This window comes from Tachysurus fulvidraco, chromosome 24 (genome assembly GCF_022655615.1).
Source record: "Tachysurus fulvidraco isolate hzauxx_2018 chromosome 24, HZAU_PFXX_2.0, whole genome shotgun sequence".
NCBI lineage: Eukaryota > Metazoa > Chordata > Actinopteri > Siluriformes > Bagridae > Tachysurus > Tachysurus fulvidraco.
The window spans coordinates 8,651,900-8,678,503 of NC_062541.1; the positions used below are offsets into that span (position 1 = coordinate 8,651,900).

Genomic DNA, 26,604 nt, shown 5'->3' on the forward strand with positions numbered 1-26,604 from the left:
TGCATTGAAAGCTGACTCCTATTTTTCACCACCTGACTTTTATAAGGAAAAGAAAAAGAAGTAGAAGAAGAAGGAAAGAAATAAATAAATACAATTTTACCCCTTACACTGCATTGTAGACTTTAAAGCTAAAAAGAGAATATCCGTTTTTTAGCATGCAATCTTTTAGTCTATATGCTAGCAATATAAACTAGCAATTCTCTTACAAGGGGCCAAAAGTACTACGTGGTCAGATCGTTTATGCCTGTAAGGTCTATAGGTGAAAAATCTGAAAACAGTAAACAACTTTAACTGAAAAGCTGCCTGAAGCCTGTGAGGCTGACTACCATGTGATAGAATAGTAGTGAATAATGAATAAGAGCTGTAACAGAAAGGTTGCGATAGACATCTAAAAAATGAGGAAACAAGAAAAACACTTGCAAAATCCCTAATGAGACTCTACCAAGAACATTTAAACTAAATCTAATTCTAATTTCAGCTGATATGAGTTTCAGCAGGTTTCCTTGCATCTGTCAAAGATTTGTCTTTATTATTAGGCTAATATTATCTGTAATAGACATGTCTGTAAAAGCAAAATCCCCTTACCATGGCATACAGACCCAAGAGGTGAACCATAAATGTACAGTATTGCATATTTCTGTCCTACTCCCACCAAGCATGTTGCTTAGCAACCTAAAAATAATTTTGTGTGTGTTTCTCTGAGTACATATTTACATTTACAGCATTCAGCAGACACCCTATGCAGAGTGACATACATTTTATCTCATTTTTATACAACTGAGCAATTGAGAGTTAAGGGCCTTGCTCAGGGGCCAAGTAGTGGCAGCTTGGTGGACGTAGAAACCAAACTCACAACCTTCCGATTGGTAGTCCAACACCTTAACCACTAGGCTACCATATGTGTCAGTTATCCTAGTTCTTCTGTATAGTAGGCAGTTTAACTTTCCGAACATTCATACATAATTTAATCCCTTAAATTAGTCTTATCATTCACTTCCGTGTCATTTTTTTATTCAGTAACTATTTGTATTTGTATTTGTATTTATAACATGGACATATGTAAGTCTGAACTGACTGACAGGTCCTATGGCAGTTTAAGTGCAGATAAAGTTAGGAAAACCAGAAAAAAGTGCAGACCCACTAATTGCAGATAGAAAGATTTAAGCAACCCCAAATGAATGAGTCAGACAATGAAAAAAATCTAATTAGTTTAATGACTTATTTGTGTGTTATGACATGGAAAAAGCCCTAATTAACAGACTCATAATTCATTCATTCATTCATTTTCTACCGCTTATCCGAACTTCTCAGGTCACGGGGAGCCTGTGACTATCTCAGGCGTCATCGGGCATCGAGGCAGGATACACCCTGGACGGAGTGCCAACCCATCGCAGGGTACACACACTCTCACACTAAGGACAATTTTCCAGAGATGCCAATCAACCTACCATGCATGTCTTTGGACCGGGGGAGGAAACCGAAGTACCCGGAGGAAACCCCCGAGGCACGGGGAGAACATGCAAACTCCCCACACACAAGGTGGAGACGGGAATCGAACCCCGACCCTGGAGGTGTGAGGCGAACGTGCTACCCACTAAGCGAACGTGCTACCCACTAAGCCACCGTGCCCCCCCAGACTCATAATAATGAGTGATAATAGACTCATGGATAAAATACCATATCTAATTAGTCAATCAGCAGAAATTAGTGTTAAAATTGAATTTGTCCTAAAAAAAAGACAATCTAACAAATAAGGAATGGGGCAGTAAAAACTTTAAAGAGAAAGAATTAAATAGCTTGTAAGCCCAAGGCCTTTTTAAATATCTGTAGTATGAAATACTGTATGATATGAGCTTGTATAACTTTAAATGCATGTATTTTCCAGTCATGCAGCATGGCATGCAAAGAAAACATCGCATAGCCATCTGTCTGCTCAGCCTCACTGCAGGAGGTGGAATATATTTGCAAAGACTTTATCTCATTGTCCTCTTTAAGGCTCGTGGTCTGCAGTGTTATGGACATCAGAGGAGATTTATCAATGCATGGAGCAGACCATTCTCTTAATATGACTTTTATTATTATTATTATTATTATTATTATTATTATTATTATTATTATTATTATTATTATTATTATTGTATAGTACTATTGTATTGTACATGGTAAGAATAATATTATCCTTAATAGTATAATATTATTACTATTATACAATACTATGTTTTCATCCACAATTGTATACCATATTAAACAGTACACCTGAAGCACCATACCACTACGTTGCAGGAACCAGTATATATAATTAACATTTGTTATTTATTTTTTTACAAAGATATAACTAAATCTATGATCTGCAACTATTGCTATTTTTACTATATTACTGCATTATTTTTTAATATGCATGTAACACAGAATAAGAAAAAAGAAAGAATGCTAATAGCTTCTCTTCCAACTGTAGATGATTGCATTATTTCCACTGTATAAGGAGCGGAAATAAGTATTCTTATAATAAATAAATAAATAAATAAATAAATAAATAAATAAATAAATAAATAAATAAACAAACAAACAAACAAACAAACAAACAAACAAATAAACAAACAAATAAATAAATAAATAAATAAATAAATAAATAAATAAATAAATAAGGTTCTAGATATAAATGCTGCAAAAAAAAAGTTTTAATGCAAATTGAACCTGTACCTAAGAATGTTACCATTAAATGGGAAGATTTCAGGTAAGTAACAATATTGATTAAAATGTTACAGAAATTTTTAATGTTTTCAGTGACATCATTTATTAATCAAGTCAAATGGAAAATGCTACAGAGCCAAAGCAAAGCTACATACTGTACAGGACAGTGCATTTGGTTTGATAATATGCATGTGTAAATTACCCATCCCCAGAGAGGTGTGCCATGCAATATAAGAAAGAAGCCAGTGGTCACCCAGAAAGCAGTTGAAAGACAAGCTGAGAGCAACAGGAACAACCTGCTATACAGAAACTATAAGTAATCATCTACAAAGTCAAACTTTATTACCACACATTACTGTTTTGTTCACAAAAATAGATAAATGTATGTCAAAAAGCATTAGGGCAAATCAGAGGTCTTTTTGAAAGATTGTAAGCTCTTGTAGTAAATCAGCTCATGTATGGAAAAAGTTCATGTATGGACAGCACATAGCAGTAATTATGCTCATGTATGGAAAAAGTTTATGTATGGACAGTATATGGCAATAAATCAGCTCATGTATGGAAAAAGTTAATGTATGGACAGCACATAGCAGTAATTATGCTCATGTATGGAAAAAGTTTATGTATGGACAGTATATGGCAATAAATCAGCTCATGTATGGAAAAAGTTAATGTATGGACAGTATATGGCAGTAAATCAGCTCATGTATGGAAAGGGTTGTGCATATGATCCTCAAAACACCATGGGGATGTTTCTCTGAAAATGGTTGTGTGGTATTGCATGTCACTCAAGGAAACATGTACAGAGTGATGTATGGGGACATATTAGAAAAGAATTTAACGTCATCTGCCAATAAAATGGACAAAAATCTCAAATGTAAAGTCAAAATAACTCAAGTAGGTCTTGCATGGCCAACCGTAACTAGAACTTGAATCACATTGAAGATTTATAAAGGATTTGGAAATCATCAGATTGACTCTCATAATTTAAGATAATTGAAGATTATTTGCCTAGAGAAATGGACCAAAACTGGAAAAAAAGAAAAGAAAAAAAAAACCTAATTGCTTCTTATATTGAACATCTCCAAGCTGTAACAATAACACTATACTAATTTTGGTTTTTTGGTCATCTATTTTCAGGACTGGTGTCTTTGTTAAGGCTTGTTTATGAGTACTAACAAAAATATATTGAATGTAATTTTAAAGTGGATATACAATAAATACTGAAAGTACAGTATAGTAAATAGAAAAAAGTAGCCAAGCAAGCAAACATTTATTGATTTTCTAACAAACTGTTGAATAGTAATAAAACCTAAGTATTATATTATATTATATTATATTATATTATATTATATTATATTATATTATATTATATAGTTTATGCTTTTTTTTATCTACCTCCATTTGGTTTTCTTTTTATCCTTAATTCCATTCCTTTTATGCTTGAATACCGGACAGACGTAAAAAGCATTTCACTGCATGTCGTACTCTGTATGTATGCGTATTAAATGAAATTTGATTTGATTATATATTACATTATATTATATTATATATCCCTTGTATATATACACACATAGCTCGGCTCTTGGGCGTAGTCCCACTCTTATAAGCTTCAGTCTGTGTGTTTTCCAGCAGCTGCGCCAGATGTTTGTGTTTTCCAGATGTTTGTGTGCTCCCACAATGCGCGAGGCGCTCAGTGATCTGAGAGGGAGGGGGATTTCAGCTAACTGAGGGATGCTGATGGCTGCTCGGTCCCTGCTATCATCCCAGAAAAACTCACACCTGTAACGCAAACCAGCAGCGCGACCACTACACCATGGGCTCTCTGAAACTCTACGTGTGGCTTTTAGTAGGTATGTAGTGATTTAAATGCCCCTCGTTAGCATAACGCGCACTGTTTTTTTCAGAGTGAAGGCTAGCGTGCTAACAGGAGCTAGCTAACTGCCTAACGGAAATGCGCGAGAGCAAAGAGGTCATTTTATTACCGCCAAGAGCTCACTAGTTAGCTAGATAGTGTGGTTAGATTTAAGTAAGTTTATTTACATTCACGTAGACAGATGTTAGTACAACATCTGCTTCTGTTTTGTATGGATTTGTTCAGCTACGTGTTATTGCAGGACGGAATGTGTGTGTGTGTGTGTGTGTGTGTGTGTGTGTGTGTGTGTGTGTGTGTGTGTGAGAGAGAGAGAGAGAGAGAGAGAGAGAGAGAGAGAGAGAGAGAGAGATTCCTTGTTTTAACCGTTCATTCTCATTTTGTCAAAAAACATCATAGCTTGTGAAGGACATAGTCAAATCCAGGCTTTAATCGACTCTACACAGAAGGTGTCTCATACAGGCGGTGAGTGAGAGTGATCTGTGTGTGTGTGTGTGTGTGTGTGTGTGTGTGTGTGTGTGTGTGTGTGTGTGTGTGTGTGTTGTGCTATAACCACAGCTGTAATGATGTGCACCTCTGTTTTGACCTTACAACCAGGGTTGCCAGGTCTGCATGCAAAATCAGTTTCAAAACTATTAACAAACGGTGCATTTCAAACTTTATACGTTGATTTAACTTTGAGACTATTACCACAATTAATATAATGCCCTGCCCTTATTTAAGAATGTCATTATTTCTATAGGAATAATTGCACAGGGGCTTGTATGGAGGATGTGCCAAATAATCTAAACTTAATAACAGACTGTGTTATTGAACAAGTAACTTGTTTTTCTGGATGTTCGACAACAGTAAACATATCTGTAATCAGATAAATTTATGTGTTGTTCTTTATTAATAAAAACTTTAATGATTGGTACTTTGCTATGGTATAAGAGAAAATAAACACTATAATATGCTGTTTTTGAAAAGTAATCATCTTCCGAATAACAACAGTAACACCGTCAGGCTGCATCACACCACTGCATCATTATATATTATTTTCAAAACAGTATGTCCTGTTGGGTTTTATCCCTTGCTATATATAAATATCTATAATACAATTTTTACGAGTTGTGCAAAAAGTCCTAACCCTCATCCCACACATGACTAATAACAAGTAAGTAACAGAAGTTCAAATGTAGCCCAGACCTGGCAACACCATTGTAACACTCTGCTTTTAGTTTTCCTTTTATACAATTAAACCTGTCACTCACTGAATAGTATCATTTTAGCCTTTGTTTTAAACCATGACTTCACCAATACTAGCAATTTCTGCATATGCATTCCTTATGGATTTTAACATTTAAGAATTCTCTTGCAAATATTAGCATTGAAATTGTGCTCTACCTGAAGATTTCCAGGCGTAGGTTCACATTGTAGATGGCAGATTCATTCAGGGCTTGTAGCAGCAGTATAATAATGGCAGACAGATGCAGCTTTGTTGCTGACTTTCACTTCCTGATAAGAGTACTTTGAACAGATAGAGTAAAGTGTACATGCACAGTATATTCCAATAAGCCATCTCCTGTTAAAAAAAGTGAAGTGCATGAGTTCCTCCTGACCGGAAAGGAGAAGCTGGTGTGAAGCTGACTTGGCAGTTCACTAGGACATGTTTGACTCTGACCATAACACACTGTGTCCCTCCTCTTCAGGCATGCAATGGATGTGAGGTCTGGTCAAGGTTGAGCCGTGAGATTATAAACTGGAGTTAGATATTTCTACTGCGGGATCTTTTTTTTTTTCTTTGTGTATGTGTGTGTTTGTGTCTCCCACATTAGCCTGTAGCAAAGTGTTTTCCATTAACCAGCAATAGTTGATCCATTAGAATATGGAGGTGTTCGTCACCTTCACATGGCCTTGTATGCTTGCACAATTATTTGTTCATCTGATTGTGAGGAGTTTAGTGTTAATTCTCTATATGTATGCTATAAAATTTGAGTGACAGTTAAAAAAAAAAGAAATAACTAAGAAAAAAAAATTAAAAGCTGTCTGGCCAATAAACTTCAGCAGTAGGACCCATCTGATATATACAGTATACAGTATATATAAAAAAACAATCAGTAATATTTGGCAGTATAATTATTTAGTCAAAACATAAACAAATCCTTATTGTTTTTATAAAACTGATTTGCCCAGTTCTCAGTTTGACTGTGTATTAAAAGCTCATACAGTACTACAGAGTAACTGTAACAACAACTAGAGTGACTCTATTGATCTTTAACTTGATTTTAAATGACTTGGTAAAAGTTAAGTGAGCAACTCAATGTAAAGAAAGAACTTACTGGAGAAGCACATAGAGGTTAAAATGGAAATAGGGTCAGATACATTGTCCAGATTTATACTCCATTTTTCATGATGTAAATTATAGGATAGGGGTCTCGAATACGTCAGTCCCACTTTACACACACCTGAGTAGCTTGCATAAAGGTTCATAGAATATGTTCAAAGTTTATCAAATCAAATTAAGTCAACAAACCTAGTTTTATCCCAATCAAATTCACAGACATTCCGCCTCTTTCTGGAGCTGTACTGAAATCTAACTCCCTGGAAAAATGGTACACACACCTAATAGAGTTTGTGTCATTCTTACTAAAGAGTCCTGCACACGTATGAAGTAAAACTGTCTGTATATGGCCATTTACAACAGCACTGACTGCCAACTGTCATGTGACCGTATGTGATTTATATGTGATTTCGTATGTGATTTCTGCCAACTGTCATGTGACCGTATGTGATTTCTAGACCTAAAATTTTCAGAGAATCCAGAGTGGGTATCAGTTTCAGTGTTTGCTATTAATAATACCTTTGTGCTGATTTAACTCTGAGTGTGGTTTCTCTTTCACCTAACTCTTTCTTTGACGTTTACTGAAACATTTGCATTGCAAGATCTTTAACTTTTTGAGCTTCATATAAAAGACTCTCCACAAGACTCCCGTGTCTGGTGTATGAGTGTCCAGGTTCTGCATCTAATTATTTTAATATACATGAGATGTAGTTAAATGAAAATAATAAATAGATCATTACTTTCAACTACTTACATAATGTACTTTGATGCTTGTAGGGAGTACAGCATTATAGGACCATTATGAAAGTATTTTGTTAAAATATTTGCCATTTCTTTTTTACATAAGATAAATCATGTAGTGTGTCTGAAGTAGGGTGAATGGGGAGTCATTGCCGTGCACACATGTTGACATACTGTAGGTGAACTGCATACAGATTAAGTGGGCTCAAGTAGAATTAAATCAAGTATAGCCCACTTTGTTAAGTACACTGGAAATTTTGTGTTGCAAAGTGCACAATACCTGCAACCAACCCAATTTATGAAACATAATGTCTGATTTTGATCCAATTATTCTGTCTTCCTTCTGTTCTTTTGCTGTGGGCTTCAGTGGTCACCATTGTCTCGCGCTCACATGCAGACCGGAACGTCTACCCTTCAGCTGGAGTTCTGTTTGTCCATGTGCTGGAGAGAGAATACTTTAAAGGAGAATTTCCTCCTTATCCTAAGCTAGGTTTTGTATACTTTGTATTTTTTCACTTTCATCTGATTTGATTTATAGACCTTAAACTTAGAGAAACATAGAAAATGCAAGCCTTTAAAAAGAAACTGATGGCCTAGAGTTCGCGGCTTATTTTTTATTTTTTTTACCTGTTTTCTAAATTGATTCACAGGGGACACCAGCAATGACCCAATCACCTTTAATACCAACTTGAAGGGTTTTCCAGACAGGCCCGGGTGGCTGCGCTACATCCAGCGAACTCCACACAGTGATGGAGTTCTTTACGGCTCCCCCACAGCGGAGCATGCGGGCAAACCAACTATCATCGAGGTGACAATATGGTGACACAGGGATACAATAGACCTTATTCTACAGGATAGAAAAATCTATTTATTTCTAATTAAATAAATATATTTTTCTACAGGATAGAAAAATATATTTATTTAATTAGAAAATATCCATGTCATTGTGTTTATTTTAGTCATGCTATAATTATAGGTTAATTATAAAAATTAATGTGTGTCACTTTGTGTCTACTGCATTTCACCTTGTTCATAAGCTGTTCTTAGTCAGACCTTCCCCGTTGTGTGTTACAGATTACGGCTTATAACCGACGCACTTTCGAAACAGCAAGGCACAATTTGGTCATTAACATCATGGGTACAGAAGGTGAGATACAACAAAAATGTTATTAGTTGATACTATGATCTATCTGCATAACATTCAATTCTAAAATGTATTAAAGGTGTTACATTTACACATTTTATTGTTTATCTTTTATATAATAATGCATTGTTATAAACCCCCTTTTTTGCAGTAGACTTATACTGTATATGTCCTTCCAACATTTAAATGTTTGACTTTAAGTTAATCCCTTTCCTTCTATCTTAATTTTAGTATACCATCAAATGCCTAAATAAAAAAAAATTCTGGGATGAACAGAAAATCCTGTAATGTCTTGCAGTTGATTACTCTTATGTTCAGCAAGCTTATAGTGACTTTATACCGAGCTGTTTATGGTCATCTGTGACCTGATCTCATCAGCCATCTGCCCACTTTCCTCACTAACACCCTCGTATATCATCACTCCTCTACCAGCTGACACTAAAATCACCACAACCTTCCACTATCCAGTGAACTACGTCTCTCTCTCTGCCAGAATTCCCCTTGCCGTATCAGGCCGAGTTTTACATTAAAAACATGAATGTGGAGGAGATGTTAGCCAGTGAGGTGTTGGGAGATTTCCTGGGTGCTGTGAAGAACGTCTGGCAGCCTGAGAGACTCAATGCCATTAACATCACTTCGGCTCTGGACAGGGGAGGACGTGTGCCTTTGCCCATCAACAACCTGAAAGAGGGGTGAGCTTCCTTTACAGAGCTGCAGGATATAACTTTCTATTTAAAACCTCATCCGTGGACCAGAAATTATGGGACGGAAGAAAGAAATAGTGCACCAATAATATAGTGAAAATAATTGCCAATATACAGTAGCATATTTGTTGTATTCATAGTAATAACAGAACATCCATAGTATATCTAAGGCATGACATTTAAATTCTGCAAAAGACTTAAAGTGAAAATTTACATACTGAATAGGGCGAAAGGCATCACAGGCAATATAATGTAAGTTAAATAGTTTTATAGAACAGTAGTGAACAAATTAAGGAAGGAAGGGGGTCATATTCACATCTGCTTTTTACATACTTAGCAATAACTGTGAATAATGGCAGAGAGGTGGTGCTGTTTTCCTCTTTGCCTGTAATTTTGGTCCTCATGATGATGGAGCTTTATTAATAAAGTTTTCCATGTCTTATTACACCGACTGCCTTAATGCAGAACCACAGATTGAGAAAAAATACCTTTTTCATCATAGTTTTTCATTCAGCTTGCAGTTACATATAAGTGAACCATCAGTACCAGGATATCAAAGGATAAATGTCTACATTAAATTTGATAGTCTACAATGGCTAAATACAAACGTAAAAAGACCATTTACTTTACAATTTTTCTTTCATCATGTGCAGCGTGTATGTGATGGTGGGAGCGGACGTCCCATTCTCCTCATGCCTGCGTGAGGTAGAGAGTCCTCAGAACCAGCTGCGCTGCAGTCAGGAGATGGAGCCAATCATCAGCTGTGACAAGAAGTTCAGAGCTCAGTTCCACATCGACTGGTGCAAAATCTCACTGGTGATGCATTTACTTGTTGTAACAGATACCATACACTACATGTTTCTGAGCTGCTGCCGGTCACCCTGGCAAGCGGCTATTAATTGACAGTCAGAAATTGTGCACATTTCCCAACTCAGCTACTAAAAACCTATTGAGAGTATGGCATGACATGAAAGAAGTTGTGAAGACTATAGAATAACTTTAGAACCCACAACTGGGATCAAGTAGGCTTGGGGACGGATACACGCGCAGCCCAAGAAAGATGTACCAGAAATTATAACCAAGCTTTGACCACCAACATGGTTGACTCATGACCAAGCAGTGAGTGAAGGTAGAGCTATGCTTAAATACTCAGGCAAACATGGGGCTGCTTGCCTCTGATTAGAATTAAACCTTGTTCTCTGGCTCCCTGTGGTAACAGGAGCTGGGCTGTCAGTGTCTCCAGTTACTCTCTGCTACCCTCTAGTGTCATCACAAGGCTGAGGCAGCCGTCACTTTTCAGTAGCGGTTATGGAACATCCATAAGTATTTATGTAATATTTAATAGGTGCAGTATAGAAGAATTGGTACCTTAATTGGTACCTTAATTGATGAACTAAAACTTTAATGACTAATTTTAATTATTATTATTTTTTATTTATCAGGAAAAGTATATTGCACAATTTACTTTACTTATAGATTTTTGTCCATTTTTAGGTTATCCAATGTTAAGGTCAGCCTCAGATTTTCAGTCGCGTTTTCTAACTTTCTCTTACGCTGTCTTCTGCTCCTCTTGTGTTCCTCAGGTGGATATTACTAAAGTCATTCCTGTACACAATAGCCGTCCAGAACCAGGCACTGGGGTGCTGCCAGACATTGGTGAATACAATCCACCCTCTGAGTCACTGAAAAGTAGAGACTATTTTGCTGACTTCTTAGTCACATTGGCTGTGCCCTCTGCTGTTGCTCTGGTCCTCTTCGTCATCCTGGGTTATTCAATGTGCTGTCGCAGAGAAGGAGTGTAAGTGCGCTGTACTAACCTCTTAGTCTCAGGACACACACACACACGCACACACACACACACACACACACACATCCAGGTTAATATTACCACAAACAGTGAATGTGCTGCATTTACAAGGCATATATAAAAGTTGATTAGGAAAAGTGGGTATTTAAATTTAGTTTACAATGTTATTAGGCTTATTAGGACACAAAAAAGCAGCTTTTCCATCATTCAATTCTCAATAATCATTCTCATCCAACGTCTAGTTTTATGGTATGTGACTTTAATTTATACAAGCAAAAAGCTTCCATCTACCATGTCATTATCCCCGTGGATACATCATTTGTCACTCCATATCACATCAATGATCTGTGTGCCTTCCAACATCTCCTAATCACCAGAGGTCCTGCGGCCTGAAGAGACCCTCACCAGTTCCTGCTTCCCATTCACTTTTGTGTAGTTGTCTTTAAACTATTAATATTAGTATTTAATTCAGACATTTTGTTTTGTTTCTAGGCGAAAAAGAAACATGCAAACACCAGAGTAAGTGTTTCTTCTGTGTCTTTCTTTTGTCTTGTTTTGTTTTTCTTTCTCTCTTTCTCTCTCCTACTGTCTCTGTTATCCTTCTTTAGCCAGGTGATCCCCTTGTTTTATTTTTATTTGCTTTCCCACATTTTATGCTCCTGTGTCCTCCTTCACGACATCACCATTCATCATTCATGAAGACGCCTTGTTGTCATATGGCTGCTTAGAGTCAGGTTCAAATCTAGTGTCCTGCTATTAAATACAAATCACAATATTAGCTGGGCTTAAAAGAGATGAAATCTGCTGACATGGTAGTAAGCAGGATGTGATGAATATATAAAACTTTCAACAGATTACGTGACCTGGGTTGACACAACATACTCATTCCTCAGAGTGTACAGAGTGTGTTTTGTAGGTTGTATGATATAACAGTTCAACATTTCCTTTTTTCCTTCTGCTTATAATAAAGTACTGAGTATGTTGTATATATTGTGTATGCATGTACAAATTGCTAAAATATGTTTTTCTTCTTAATCTTCACAGCATCCAGATGGTGCACCACAGCTCCATTCAGAAATCAACAAAGGAGCTGCGCAGCATGTCGAAGAATAGGGAGATCTCCTGGCCTCTCTCCACGCTGCCTGTATTCAACCCTGTGAGCGGAGAGGTGGTGCCACCGATCCACCCAGAAAATTATGAGACTACCAGCATGCCACTCATGCAAACCCAGACGTGAGTGTCACACACTGATTTCTCTCTCTGCTCTCAGACTATTCTGCTTTAAGGCGTTAAGAGAACATTGCATTTTTTTTTCTTTTGAAAGTCATATTGTCTGCACATTTCAGAGCCTAAAATGAAATGTGTGCACTTCGAAGATATGGCACAAGACATGTAAATGTAGTTTCAGACTTAAAAGGGTCGGTTTAACAATGCAAAACCCTTCTGTTACTGGCTGTTACCAGTGATGCTGAGTTCTCGGTACTGATTGGTGGGAAACTGTATATTTATGTAAAACAGCAGCTCTCACAGTAGTTCTGGTTGTAGGATTTATTTATATATATATTTTTTGGAATAACAACTTACACATCTCTCCACATTTCTTTTAAAAATAAATCTGGAGTTTTCATGTCCCTCTTCTCACTTTTGGAATGAGTCTTCAGTGTCTAAGCTTTGTTACAGTTCAAGGTAAAGCTGTAACTTCACTTGTATAGTATTTTAACAGAGGACATTGTCACAACGGTTAAGAGAAGGACGTACAGCCACCTTAAATCATTAGAGAAGGCTGAGCAGTTAATGCTCAGTATCCTTAAATGAATACGGCAGCTTTAACGAAGTGGTTTCTGTTCACAGAAATCTTCAAAATCAAATGCAGATCCCACAACAGCAGCCTTCGGGTAAGTGTACGGTACATCAGCTTCAGCATATTGTAGCTATATACACAAGCAACACTGACACAGCTCCAGTAATGCTGACACATGCAAAGAAAATGATTAGACAATAAAATATTATACACAATCATTTGAAATGTTTTTCCTCTCCTGACGATTTTTCACCAAATATGAAGTGTGGAGGTGGCATTAAATCTAAAACCAGTGCTCAGCAGAAAACATTGTACTACTGAAGAAAAATATATGTTTGAAAAAGATATTGACATAAATGGTGCCAATAATTCTAGATCTGATTGTAGGTGTAATATTATACGATAAACTTTACATTACTTTATTAATATAATGTTTCATTGAGTCTCTTATAAATTCCTTGAATTGAATGTCATTAAGGACATAAGGTGTACCGTGTTTTAAATTGAATTCTATGATTGCTACAAAATCTTAAATCACATAGGGTTCATTTTAGTTGGTTTTGACCCACAGGCCATATTAATAGTGCATGTTTTTGTGTTTATCTTGATGAGAACGCATAGAACCTCAAGCATCCTCTCCGAAAAAGTGCTGCCGTGGTTAAGGGTCCACTTATTCCCTTTGTACAAAGAGTTATTGCAAAACAATACAAAGTTCTTCTGTCTGATGGGAGTGGTCTCTTCCAGATTGACTCCGCCCCCACCCACAGGGAACAAGACCTCAGTAAATGGTTTAAAAGTGTTAAAATGCTAGAAATAGTATGTTATGGCTTTCACAGTCTCCAGATTTCAACACAATTGAACAATGATGGGAGATATAGTAGTGGCGTCTTAGACAGCACTATGCACCAATTTTTCCCCCCGCTGAACTTTGTAGAATTGCTGCTAAGGTGCATTGAAGCTGGCCTAACACTGCTTCCCCCCTGTGTGTACAATAATAAACTGCACTTGGTCTGAGTATCTCCTTGTCTAACAGTCTGTTCATTCATTTACTGCTATCAAAGGAGATAATTACAGTTTGTCAACATTTCGAAGGCTGGAGGCAAGTACCAATAATTTGTGTTGCAGTGGTGCTAATGTCCTGCATTACCAATGTTCTACTATTAAATGGTGTATTTTCCTTGCAGGTAAATGGTATTCCTGAAGAGAGGAAAGTGGCTGAAGCGCTGAATTTGTGAGATCTCTCATCACTCAAAGCTTTGAGTGTCTGTGTATTTCGTGTTTCTAAACCGTGCCAAATCTGCATGTGCAATCGCTCTGTGATCCGGTGCAGCGTCCATAAGATGTCGTCCACGTGGCAGCTGGTGGATACAATGATGGCTACATTCAAACCATATCTGAACTGTATCTGAAGGTATTTTGAGGTAATTGTCTTCTTAAAGGGATGTTTAAAAGCTTGGACAGACTTCCATCGGATACGCAATAAAAGTGTTTTTTTTCCATCTCTTACTCTACTAAAGCTGTTTTGATAAATAAATTAATAAATTTACCATAAATTTCTTCAATCTGTAGTTTCATGAGCATGTGTGATAAATTGTTGGTACCAATGGATATGCTGGGGGTGAAAAAAAAACAGATAAAAACAATACAAAAAAGGTTCAGCAAGGTGTTTTATCACTGACAATGATTAAACAACAAAACTGCATTTCTAAAAGAAAATACATCCTTTACACATTTCAAGACAGTTATATTTACATCAGCATGGTAGGAATCCTGTTTTGTTTTTTTTTTGTTTTTTACAAAAGTCCAAACTAAACTATACAAAACAAGTCTTATAAAATCAAATCCACACATTTACAATTGGATAAATAGCTATAATGTGGAGTAAATCCATCAAATTATTTACTTCAGGAAATAAAATGCTTACTTTTACACAAGAGCTTGTTTACTTTTTATCTTGTCTTCCTATAATGGAAGAAAAGGCTAAAATAGTGCAGATTTTTTTAGATCTGCAAAATGCCATATGAAATAAAGCTATGGTACAAAATTAAAATTACAAACATCTGATCACCTAATTCACCTAGTGGCCCTTAAATGGAGGATGATGAAGACTGCATTGGCACAATGTGCAAAATCTATCTACAGAACTAAAGGATGTTATACAACTTTGTTGTACACTTGTTTTTTTATGACCAAACAGCATAAATGAATACAGAGAGGTTTTAAAATAGATCAGATAAACATGGCCATAATTTAACAGAAATAAATAAATTAACTTTTTCATGAACAGGATCGTTTTAAACAGCTATTGTTATAAAGAAAAAACAACAACAACTCTATCTTGTAGCATAAAGGTTTCTATGTGTACAAGTGATTTGTCTAAATTTACTCCAATGTTCAATCTTCAATGAAAGCTTTGTATTCTTTAACTTCATGTTAGCAGTGATAAAAGATATAACACAACCTCCTAATAGCATCAATATATGGTAAAACACAGAGGATAGTATGTTAAGCTTTTTGTACTTACTGAAATGTAAGAGCTGGACAGATACATACGGCACAAAATGATTTGATATTGTTCGTAACAATTCATAACTTCACTAAAGCTTAGCTTAGATTGGTCTGTAGGATTTTCCCTCTCATTTATATATTTATTTTGTTTGGTTTGCCATTAATATTTGTATCACAGGATTATAAACAGAAAGCAGCTTACTCCACTTGGTTAGAGACATGTACAAATGTAATAATAAATTAACAAACTCACACATATCCAGATGTACGTTACTATACAGCGTTTTGGGAAAAATCTTTCAGTAGTTCACGCATTGACCCTTTTGCTGATAAAAGTGTAACATGTCTGTTCACCTGGTATAAAAAAATTTCATTTAAAGACCTTTTTAATATGACTATGAGGCACTGTTAATGCCTTTTCAAACACTTATTACACTGTTACATTTACATAAAAAAGGTTAAATATAAAACACGTTTTGAAAAAATTATATTAAATAACAGAATTATTAGCGTAGAGGGTCACTGTAGCAAGGGGAGAGAAAACAGAAACATCATTGGACAGTAAAATGTACCAGTGGAAAGTCCAAATGTCTGAAAGCGTTATTATGCCTGAACGTACTTCAGATAATGAACTAATTTATTTACACATAAAAGTACATCAAAGACACTAAGATTTTAGGATGTAACCACAATATACTTCAGTAATAAGAGTAAATGGATTTGTTTTAAAAAGGGTAGTACACAAAAGTATCCAGATAAATAGATCTGGTCTTCTAAAGACCATTGATAGCTTTTATATATTCAGATTTATTAATTTAGCAAATATAAATAAATGTTCCAGAATTTTTAATACCTCTAAAGCCTTAATTTGATGAATTAATACTAATAAATGGGTTTTTTTTGTTCCACTCATTAACAAGCCATGGATACGCTGGTTGAGATTTAGGAGAATTTAGATCTGCTGAAAGGATTCATTAAAAATATAGAAACATTAACAATAGTGGTTGTTGACACGGTAATTCACTGAATAGTGACAATAGAGTCTGTTGGCCCGTGTACTGCATGAAATGTGAAACACAAAACTCTATTCATCTTTTATCAACTGGGGCATTCCAAACATTCAAAAAAACAGAAAAAAAATCAAACCCCAAAACCTAAAAACAACAGACAGGACATTAAGGCGACATGACTGTACAACATAAACTTAATTTAAATCATTAAATACTTTACAAAACTTGGGTGGAATAGACGTCCCTGTGATGTGTCAGATTAACTCATGTTTAAAACGTCAGTCAGTGAGCAAACGTTCTGCAGGAGTCAATAGGCATCGCATACATTCTGAAAAAATGTGTGTTCACTGTCTTCATAAAGTAAGAACTGCAACCTGGGCTTTACTTGGAGACATGATTCTCAGCTTGTATTCGGTGAGCAGCACTGTGCCAGCAAAGGGTCTGTTCCTAAAATGCAATTTGAATCAGGACATGTTCCAGTGATTTAACTCACTCAGAGTTTACTAAGCTCCTTCAGTCTCAGGCCCAGCTGCTGTTAGACAGCATGAGAACAAGCCCCATGAAGAGTCCAGTCACCAGCAGTCTCTTAAGCAAAGTGCCACTGTCTTTAGGTATTGCTACCTGGGCCAGGTCATTGGTGATCTGCGAGATCTCATGAGCGACACACACGAAGATGAAGGTGCTGATGATGATGTTAAGGGAGGGAATCCCAGGAATAAGCACTAAGATGCCTTTGGTGTCAGCTGCCAGCCAGATGTGGTACTGACAGATGAAGAGCTGCAGGAGAATAAAAAACAGACAAATGCATGAATCTCACTCCACTGTAACTTTATAAAATGTACTTATCTTCACCCACACAGAAAATGTACAATGGTTGTGGCAAATAGACAGCTAGTAATTGGCTAGTATGTGTCTGTTAATTCTTGATATCTGGAAACCTTTTCAGTGGATACAGCAGATTAGAGTTTTCAGCCTACAAACATAACAGAATGTGACCATGACAAACAACATGACTCCACATTCCATTACTTCACTCTAAGTCACTTTTGTGCTGCTACACAATATACAAAAGTATTCAGTATTTGAAAAAGTTGATGCTTCTGATGGTTAACCAGTATATTATACAGATTTGTGCACAGCCTTAGTCCTGATTTGTTTTTTTCCTCCCACATTTGATTTACAAAAAATACCTTTTTGAACTGCATGCATTTGGTTTGGAAATGTTTATTCATGACACAGGAGCCTTACCTCTAATGAGATTTTGCCAAACCATGCAAAAAAGGAGCTATACAAAGAACGGGCGTAACCAGGAATGTTCCTGATGAGAACAAACGCAAGAATCTGTGGTTTGAGAAAAAGCACAGTGAACAGCTAGCAGAAGCAGAATATCACCTTCACACAACAAGCACCATTTAAAAGAATTTACCTGCACCACAGATATGTAGGGATGCATCTCATTGCATTTAGTCTTATCTTTACAGCTACTCGCCCATATGGAATATGTCTAAAGGAGGATAAATACGTTAGATAAAGTCATAGCCATATAGGCACTGAAAGCGGAACCTAGTAGCTTACTTACTATGAAGGAAACCACTGATACAAAAAGCAAGCAGTTGGAAATCTTGGTGGAGAAGAGTGGCTCGCCTTTCCCCTCTGATAGAATCTGATATTTCTGCAATACCAGGTAAATAAAGGCGAACAGCATGCCATTGATTACAGCCTGTAACAGAAGTGGAGAAACCCACTCAGATAGTTGCCTGCTAACAGCATAAATGCTAAAACATAATGGATGTACTGGCATGTAAAAGCAGTCTGGATTTTATGAACACATCTCTCTGTAAACATGTTCATAACACCAGACATTGTTGCTTACTTTGCATTGATCACCTTATGTATACTGTCTTGGATTTTAATTAATAATAATTATAAATAAATAAAACTGTCCATTGTCAATAATGGTCTTTTTCCATAGAGTGTAATGCACTTCCTGCACTTAGCACTTCTTCAGATAATTAATCGTTCCAGATGTGCAGGAGGTCCTGCGTATTACTGCAATCAACTGCTTGGACATTTTCAGTCACTCAGAATAAACTCTCAGTGGAATTAAAACTGGTGTCTTTTATATATATATATAAATAAATATAAAAAGAAGAATAAATGTTTAACTAATTAACAAAGGGAGCCAAAAGAATGGAAAGTGGAACTGTCTAGTAATACTAGATGTCACTAGATGTGGTTATTGTCTCATAGAGGAGTGTATATTTGTATTTCCCACTAATGCTCTTTGTTGTAGCTTAGTTACAAAATACATTTTTTGGTCTTCATTGTCTCAAGGGTATGCAAACATTGCATTGCATAGTATAACATAAAGGGGTAATACTTACAAATCTATCTAGCTTCCACCTGAACCACCACTCATGGACACTTCCTTGTAGTTCAAAGAGCTTAGAAACAGGCCACACTGAGAACATGCTCTCAAAAAAACCCTGTTTAAAGAAAAGGACAAATTTCACTCGATGCAAATAAGTGTTTAAGCACGACTCTCTCAAGAATGATGTTTGTATATACAAATTTGTATATACCTGAGAGTATGCAAAGAAGCAAATGAAAAGAAGCAACCCCAACAGCTTCAGTAAAAGGATCAGGTGCCAGAAACTGCTGCCTAAAATACACGAAAATAATACACTGCCATTTGTGTGTAAAACTCACAGAAAATGATCACACTGGTGTTTTATAAAATAGCCCTTTTTACCATTGGCTTTTATCTGAAGAATCTGTGGACACATGGCCATTGTGGCATAAATGATCACAAACCAAAAGGTAACCAGTGGCACAAAGTAGTAGAACTGGTATGATCTGTCCATCACAAGGCAGAGGACCATCACCAGGAAATTGAGTCTAAAGAGAACCTGGAACACACAAACCTCTTAGTGTGTACTTAGCATTTATGAGGCATAGTGTGTGTGAACAGCTGTGTATAGACGAACTCTCAAACTAAATACCTGGCACACTCTGTAGAGTCCAAAGTCACCCTTTAACCAGAAGAAGGAGAAGTGGCCATATCCAGTCTGGAAGAGATAAGCTGCCACCAGGACACGGACATGCATGTACACAGGTATGAACTGTATAGAACAGATAAGATAAATGAGGTGGGGATCATATAGTATAGCAGACATACAAAGGTTCAAGTCTAAACTTACAGCACTGGCACCAGATATGTGATAGATGAGTATAACCAGCTGCATCCAGCCCTTCCATTCATCAGTCTGTTCTCTGTTCAGCAGTTTGGTCTGGAAAATAAAAGAGTTGCTACCTTACATGACAGAATTTTTTTTCTTCCCGAATTTATATAACAAAAGGTAGAGTTTCAGTAATGAGGAACAAAAAATGACAGAAACTATGTACAAGTACTAGAAGCTTTTCTCAATTTTCCACTGGGAGAAATCATCCATTTCCACAAAATAGACAAACTATTACTAGGATAAAGCAGTTACTAAAGAGGAACAAAGAAAAATGAACACCATAAACACTTTACACGTGGCCACATGAGCACCCAATGGATTCCCACGCTAATGAATGTGGCCTTAATTCCAGTATTCTTTATATCTTACTGCCTGCTACAGCCTGCAAAACGGTCTGTGCCCCTGGGGTTTATGTTAGGTCCCGCAGGATCCCAGTCCTGATTCACACCTTGGTCGATTCTACAATGTTTGCTACCAGTGGGAAAAGGGCAACAGAGTGCTTTTTTTTTAATCAAGGAAATTGAAGTCTGTGTGTATAGCAGTGTGAATGGAACACAGACATGGAATTGGATCAGGTGTAATTAAAACACCAACCAAACATTAAAACCTCAAACACTTGATTAATCGGATTTATTCTGTCTTCTCATGTTGGCATAATGTCTATCATTACTATCACAGTCACTAAACTTTAAAATGACTGGCTGCAAAAATCATAAAAAAAGTCATGAGCTAGGCTATGACTGTAAACAAAGCTGACAATGTACAGAAAAGGTGTGTGTGTGTGTTATGTATTTTGACGATTACACGTCTCACATAGACGTCTTGTGTAAAAGCAAAAAATGGATATGGTGAGCAAAGAAAAAATAAACACTTCAGTACAGTGTGTAAACTGTAGCATTTCCTGTACCTCTTTAGTATTCTCATTGTAGAAAAACCCCAGCATAAATATATAGATGAGTGGGATGAAGAAGGTTGAGTTCGTGTAGAACTTCTGCTCCTTCATAAAGATGTCTGCACGGTCACACAGGTAGAAGTAAAGCATGATGATCCCCATCTTGCAGATGGATTGTAACACATTCTTGAGAATGAGTGGAAATGCAGCAGAGGGAGGTTTCTTTTCCTCCCCGCTCTCAACATCAGACACGGGTTTGCTCTTCCAGTGCCCGGTGTAGCCAAGTGCATGCAACACCAGGAAGCAGACAGCAGCTACCAGGAAAAGTCCAGCAGCCAGTTTCTGTAGCACACTCGGTGGAGGAACACTCTGACAACACGAACCATCGATAGGCTTCAGGATCTTGTTGCATATGGAGTTCATCAGAACCATTGCACCCTAAAGAGTGAGCAGAATAACAATAAGTTTAACTCAAAATTATAATGAGCTTAAATAAAGGAGTAAGGAAACAAGGAAACAATCCCAAGACAGCAAGTTTCTGAGGTACTCAAACTATCCCGTCTGGTACTTTCATACATGCAACAATCAGTCACAGAGATCACACTTTTTATGCATTCTGGTGTTTGATATGAACGGTAACTATATCTCTTGACTTCTGCAGGAGATTTTTTTTACATTTTGCTGCTGCCACATGATTGGCTGGTGTTCCTAATAAATTGGACAGTGAGCATATGCTTAGAGAAACACTGTCGATCAGCAGCAATACCACATCTGTGGTTTGCTTGCATACTGCTATAAGTGGCAGGTTTCAGAAGACTAGCACATACCACAGCAGTGAGCTGTGAGCTTTGTACCAGTAAGAAATATTTTAAACAAGTGGAGCAGATTACATTTAAATAAATAAGCACAGACAATGAGAATAAAACTAATACAAAAAACTGTGAAGTGAAGGTTGTAGAGCAGCCTATCGAACCTGATGAATGATGGTCTGCATATGCAATCTACTTGTCCCAGGTGACCAGACTACACATTTGTCCATGTATATATGAGACTGAAACACTTAAAGACCTACCACATTCCTTGCGCTCACAGGAAGGTGCAGGCCATCTTCTGATTGTGTGATGGTCTCCATGGCAGCTTGCCGTGAGGCCTGCAGGAACTTCACCCTTGCCTTGGTGTTCCCCTTGCTGCTGCTCAGGGCGCTGAATGCTGCCGCGTTATACGAGTTAATTAGCTCGTTGGTGATCATCTTACGATTTTCGCTCAAGACCTTTTCATAGACAGGACCTAAAAGCAAATCACAGAAGAAAATCAATAATATAAGAGTCATTTGAAATGTAATTTCAGCCACTTAGATGTTCTTCACACTTGATACACACCCTGTATGACCCAAAAGACTTCACTGTGCTCAGTTAATTTTTCCAATGGTACTGCTATGGATGTGAGGTTTGCTTTGTATTGAATGAGTGACTCGCTGCTGCCGCTGTGCAGTTTAATAGACCACTGTAAAAATATGACACACATGACATCCAGAATACGTTTAGGTTTTTTTAAAAACAAAATGCTCATTTGTACATTTATTTATAAACTTTTATATTTGTGTGGCTTTGACTTACAGTAGCAGCACCAACGATGATTACATCTGGCTTGAAAGAGGGCTTCTGTATGAAAGGATGATTTAAAAAATATAGTCAAGATGCAAATCAGAAGATAATAATATGAAATAATTTGAGTTTCCTGATTTACCTCAGTCCATGATGTCAGCTGATCTTTCATGGAATTATTTACTTCTGCATGCCATAAAAAGTCCTATAAAAAATGTTTGTTACTCATCTATTATATTAATTTTATCATAAAAAAAGTCATGTAGAAACACTCACCACATTAACAGAGGATTCTCTATCTGCAAAGGGAATGTTTTCATGCTGAGCAGGTCATTTAAATAGAAAAGGAGAAAAAGAGATTCAATTCAATCAGGAGTGAACTGATGTTACAATCAGATCATAAGCAATAAAGCACCTTAGTAAAGAGGAGAATTACAAAATGACAATGACTATTATTATTATTATTATGTTTTCCTACTATGTTGAAGTCTTGCAATTATTAGTTTAATCTTGCCAATATACTTGCTTCATTTAAAAAAAAAAACAAGCAAATTGTGACTGCAGCCTCTCATTTCAACATGATCTCGGAATTAGTTTTTAATTATTTCAGTAAACACAGTGGACACAAACTAACCTTGTTCCCCTCTTCCCTTGTCTCAGGGTTGACGATCTGAATGAAAGAATAGAAGAGCTGACGAATTCGAGAATCCCCGATGAATGCTATCCTCTTATTGCTGAGGCAAGCTTTCGCTTCACTAAAAAGAACAGAAGAAAATCAAACTGCTGTTCTGATAATGACCCTGTGTTTTATTACAGAGAAACTGCTGTGACTTACTTAATTTTGTACTTGTGCATCATGCAGCCATATGGCTGCCACACATTGTTTCCTAGGAACCGTCCATTAGATAGAAGCCACTCACACGTGTCCCGGCCTGAAAAATACAGTGCATTATGAGGTTGAATACACACGCACATGCCTAAACACTCGCGCGCACACACACACACGCGCACAGAAAAAGAAACACAAACACACATGACACATTCAGACACACAAACTGACACATCTACAGATGAAAAAAATTACTAATATGGAAGAAACATACTGATAAGGGCCCACATGATAACTTATCCTGTGACAATTCCTAGCCGTAACAGCCATGCTTACACATACAAAAAAAAAAAAAAAACCAGGACAGTTCCTATAAGGTTATGCAACGTGGCACGATGCCTGCATACTAAAAGCTGTATGTTTAGGGGTCTTTTAAACAGGTTTTCCTTCTTTGGCATATCTTTACACACAATGTTTTATATGTTAAAGTAAACAGACAACATTTCTGGGTTTCAGAAACATGTAGTTGGGAAGAGTGAGGTCATAACAAATAGTCTCAACAAGGAAAATAAATCTGTCAGCTAGCCATTATTCAAAATTTAATGTTAATTACAGCCTAATGATTTAGTTAACATGTTATGTTTTTATTTTTTTTAAAAGGTAATGTATTATCTTATTAAGTGCATTCATAATTATTCAATCTAATTAGAAAATCACCGTCATTTATTATTCTAATCAGCCCTTATATGAGTGCATTTAAAATATCCTGTTTTAAACTTTGAACTTCCAGAATTGCAGCATATACCTATTTATAAATATTTGAAAACAAATGGACAGAGAGGTTTGTGGTAGGTTTATAGAAGTAAGATAAACAATGGGTTAATGATTAATTTTTTTCAAGATCAGGACTTTTTCAACCTAGAGAATATTCTGTGTTCTTTGATCTCATCCAAGAGTAATGAAATTCTGGCAGATTATTTTGGTTTAAACATGATTCCTTTCCTTTGAATTATGAATTATGCCCTTGCTTCATATTTACCAAAATGAGCTTGAAGCAGAGCTTCAATCCTTTCATCTGTCCAGCTCTGTCACCTTCACGTACATACAATCTGCTCAATCACATCAGGTTCTATAGTTTCTAATTTCATGATATTTCCTCCAACATCAGTGTCATGTTTAGTGCCTCTGATATTGCTAACTAGCTGTGCTATAACTGCTGCACTGCATTTTCTGTGTGCATTATTTATACACTGGATTTCTCATTCATATAATTTTCACTGGAAAAGATTAAGCAAGATAACTTTTGTTATCAGAAGCAAAAAGTAAAACATGGAGGTTATCTCTTATGCTTGACACTGATATTAAAATAATTTGCCTCTGTAACAAAGCGTGACACAAATGCTAACTTTGTACAAGAACAGCAAAAGAATAAACACAACAAAAAACAAAAGCACAAGAATCATACACTACACATATTACATGCATTACACATATATATTTAATCTAAAAATATTTCATGTGTTACAGGGCAGAGGTTTCCTTTTTGTGGTGCATCACATGTCGGTTTTGTATGCCTTGTTTTGTCTAATCTTGTGAAACCATACATAAAGCCATAAAGTTATATCCCCACTCAAAAATCCACTTTAATCTGACCAACTCGCAGCTAGCAAAACAGGCAAAGATTCTCAAACTGCTGGACTTAATGGACTGATCAGAAAATTTCCAATGTTTACTGATCATTTTTGGTGAAGTACTTAGGATTCAGCAGGGATAAACCCCCAGCTCCTGAAGCATGGCATCTCTGGTCACCTGGCATAAATCACCAATAATACCACCCTGTACTGACATTATTTAAAACACGGAAATGTGCAGATATATATAGTACTTCTGCTGTCAAGGTGGTTCACATTGTGCCAAACCTACATGTCATTCCTGGACAAATGTGGAGGAATGTTGCCGAACTTATCCAAGCTAGATGCTGGTTAACGTGCAACACTAAACCGATCAGTGCTCTGTTAATAAAGCTAATTATTATTAAATTATTCTGCCAGCTGCTTAGCTTAGATGCTCGTGTGTGTCATTTCTGCACAACAGCCTGCCAGCTGCGTTACAGATCACTTCATTAACATTTTCTTACACTGCATATAAATCTCCAACTCTCTCAGCAGCACTTTACAACAATACTAAGAATTTAAATTCAAAAAACAAAACAAAAAAATATGCTTTACCGCTCATATAAATCTAGTCTGAGTGCCGTTTCCCTGCCTTTGCAGCATTCGTTAGCGGTTATGCTAACACACAACACACACGCTAATGCTTCACAGACACTGTCAGGCGGCACGGAGCTCGTTAACACCGCCTTGATTTCCTTGGTTACAAACTCACCTCCATAATGCCGAGAGACTGCATGGCACAAAGTGAGGATAATGACAGCAACGAGAGACAGTAATTTTGCATTCTTAATGGTAAAATACTGATTTATTTCCCGTTTGCCCAGGCTGTAGGCCAGTATCGCCATCTTTGCTCCTCCATGACAACGAGCAGATGGACGTGCGGTATTTGCGCCCCGCCCCTCTGAGTAAATGACATGGTTCCGAAACTATGGCCACGCCCACACATAGAAGCTTCCCAAAATTCGCATCTCTAAAAACATGGGCTCTGAAGTCGATAGGTTTTTGGATACTCGGTTAATAATCATTTTAAACTTTTATGTGAATTTATCTGAAAAAAAAAAGTAATTTCGTTGTCAGTAACAACTTTATTTTATCTTAAAAACAGACATATTGTCTTTTTTGTTTGCACTGCCTTTTGTCTTGCACTGTCTTTTTGTCTTGTCTTGCACTGTCTTTTGTCTTGCACTGTCTTTTTGTCTTGTCCTGCACTGTCTTTTTGTCTTGTCCTGCACTGTCTTTTTGTTTTGTCTTGCACTGTCTTTTTGTCTTGTCCTGCACTGTCTTGTTTGTTTTGTCCTGCAGTGTTTGCACCAGGTTGCATAGATGCACTTCATGTATCTGGGACTACTTACTAAGTCCTTTGCTCTGTCTTTGTTCTATGTAGCATCATGGTCCTGGAGAAACGTCTCATTTCACTGTGTACTGCAACAGCTACATAGGGTTGAAATGACAATAAAAGCTTCTTGACTTGACTTGACATTGTCACAAATCAGCTTTACAGGAATCTCCATGTAGATTTCCATTTATATATATTTATATATATATAAAGTAAGAAAAAGTAGGAAAAACTTGAGAGGAACCAGACAGATAAAAGATATCCTACAAGACAAAATGAAGTTAATTGATAGCCTACATAAACCATTTATTTGCCACAGTTGTATATTATGAAGTCAAACAGTACAAACCCTGTGTTAAAACTATGACTATAAGACAGTCCTTGTGATAATCACTGTACTCTTTTTTAGCATCCATCTCCTGTACA

General features: G+C 36.7%; 2 protein-coding genes across 5 annotated transcripts; one reads left to right on the forward strand and one right to left on the reverse strand.

Moving 5' to 3' along the window:
* The first annotated feature begins 4,361 nt into the window (after positions 1 to 4,361).
* Positions 4,362 to 14,646, forward strand: sgce (sarcoglycan, epsilon). 4 transcript variants are annotated; one of them, XM_027175869.2, is made up of 13 exons: positions 4,364 to 4,544; positions 4,964 to 5,029; positions 7,996 to 8,118; positions 8,279 to 8,436; positions 8,703 to 8,775; positions 9,266 to 9,464; positions 10,130 to 10,292; positions 11,060 to 11,274; positions 11,776 to 11,802; positions 12,328 to 12,516; positions 13,135 to 13,178; positions 14,146 to 14,183; positions 14,269 to 14,646. In XM_027175869.2, the coding sequence occupies exons 1-13, from the start codon at positions 4,508 to 4,510 to the stop codon at positions 14,317 to 14,319; spliced, it is 1,383 nt and encodes a 460-aa protein (XP_027031670.1). In that variant the 5' UTR covers positions 4,364 to 4,507; the 3' UTR covers positions 14,320 to 14,646. The 4 variants fall into 4 exon arrangements, with proteins under 4 accessions (XP_027031671.1, XP_027031670.1, XP_027031673.1 ...); XM_027175870.2 differs by lacking the exon at positions 11,776 to 11,802 and having other exon boundaries at positions 4,362 to 4,544; XM_027175872.2 differs by lacking the exon at positions 14,146 to 14,183 and having other exon boundaries at positions 4,366 to 4,544.
* Positions 14,647 to 14,733: 87 nt separating this feature from the next.
* Positions 14,734 to 25,737, reverse strand: casd1 (CAS1 domain containing 1). The gene is made up of 18 exons (XM_027175868.2): positions 25,555 to 25,737; positions 23,176 to 23,272; positions 22,975 to 23,095; positions 22,617 to 22,661; positions 22,483 to 22,545; positions 22,353 to 22,397; positions 22,116 to 22,239; positions 21,809 to 22,023; positions 20,752 to 21,174; positions 19,803 to 19,892; positions 19,605 to 19,724; positions 19,355 to 19,511; positions 19,185 to 19,264; positions 18,987 to 19,088; positions 18,182 to 18,322; positions 18,029 to 18,106; positions 17,851 to 17,943; positions 14,734 to 17,379 (listed from the first exon to the last, which is right to left on the reverse strand). Exons 1-18 carry the CDS (start codon positions 25,685 to 25,687, stop codon positions 17,122 to 17,124), a joined length of 2,385 nt encoding a protein of 794 aa, XP_027031669.1. The 5' UTR covers positions 25,688 to 25,737; the 3' UTR covers positions 14,734 to 17,121.
* Between the last annotated feature and the right edge of the window lie 867 nt (positions 25,738 to 26,604).

Coding starts and splice junctions, on each gene's coding strand:
- casd1 (XM_027175868.2), bottom strand. CDS start 25,687: ATGGCGATACTGGCCTACAGCCTGGGCAAACGGGAAATAAATCAGTAT. Junction 22,546..22,616: donor GAGAATCCTCTGTTAATGTG/GTGAGTGTTTCT, acceptor CATTTTTTATAG/GACTTTTTATGGCATGCAGA. Junction 19,512..19,604: donor GACTCTACAGAGTGTGCCAG/GTATTTAGTTTG, acceptor TGTGTGTTCCAG/GTTCTCTTTAGACTCAATTT.
- sgce (XM_027175869.2), top strand. CDS start 4,508: ATGGGCTCTCTGAAACTCTACGTGTGGCTTTTAGTAG. Junction 4,545..4,963: donor CTACGTGTGGCTTTTAGTAG/GTATGTAGTGAT, acceptor AAAACATCATAG/CTTGTGAAGGACATAGTCAA. Junction 8,776..9,265: donor TAACATCATGGGTACAGAAG/GTGAGATACAAC, acceptor TCTCTCTGCCAG/AATTCCCCTTGCCGTATCAG.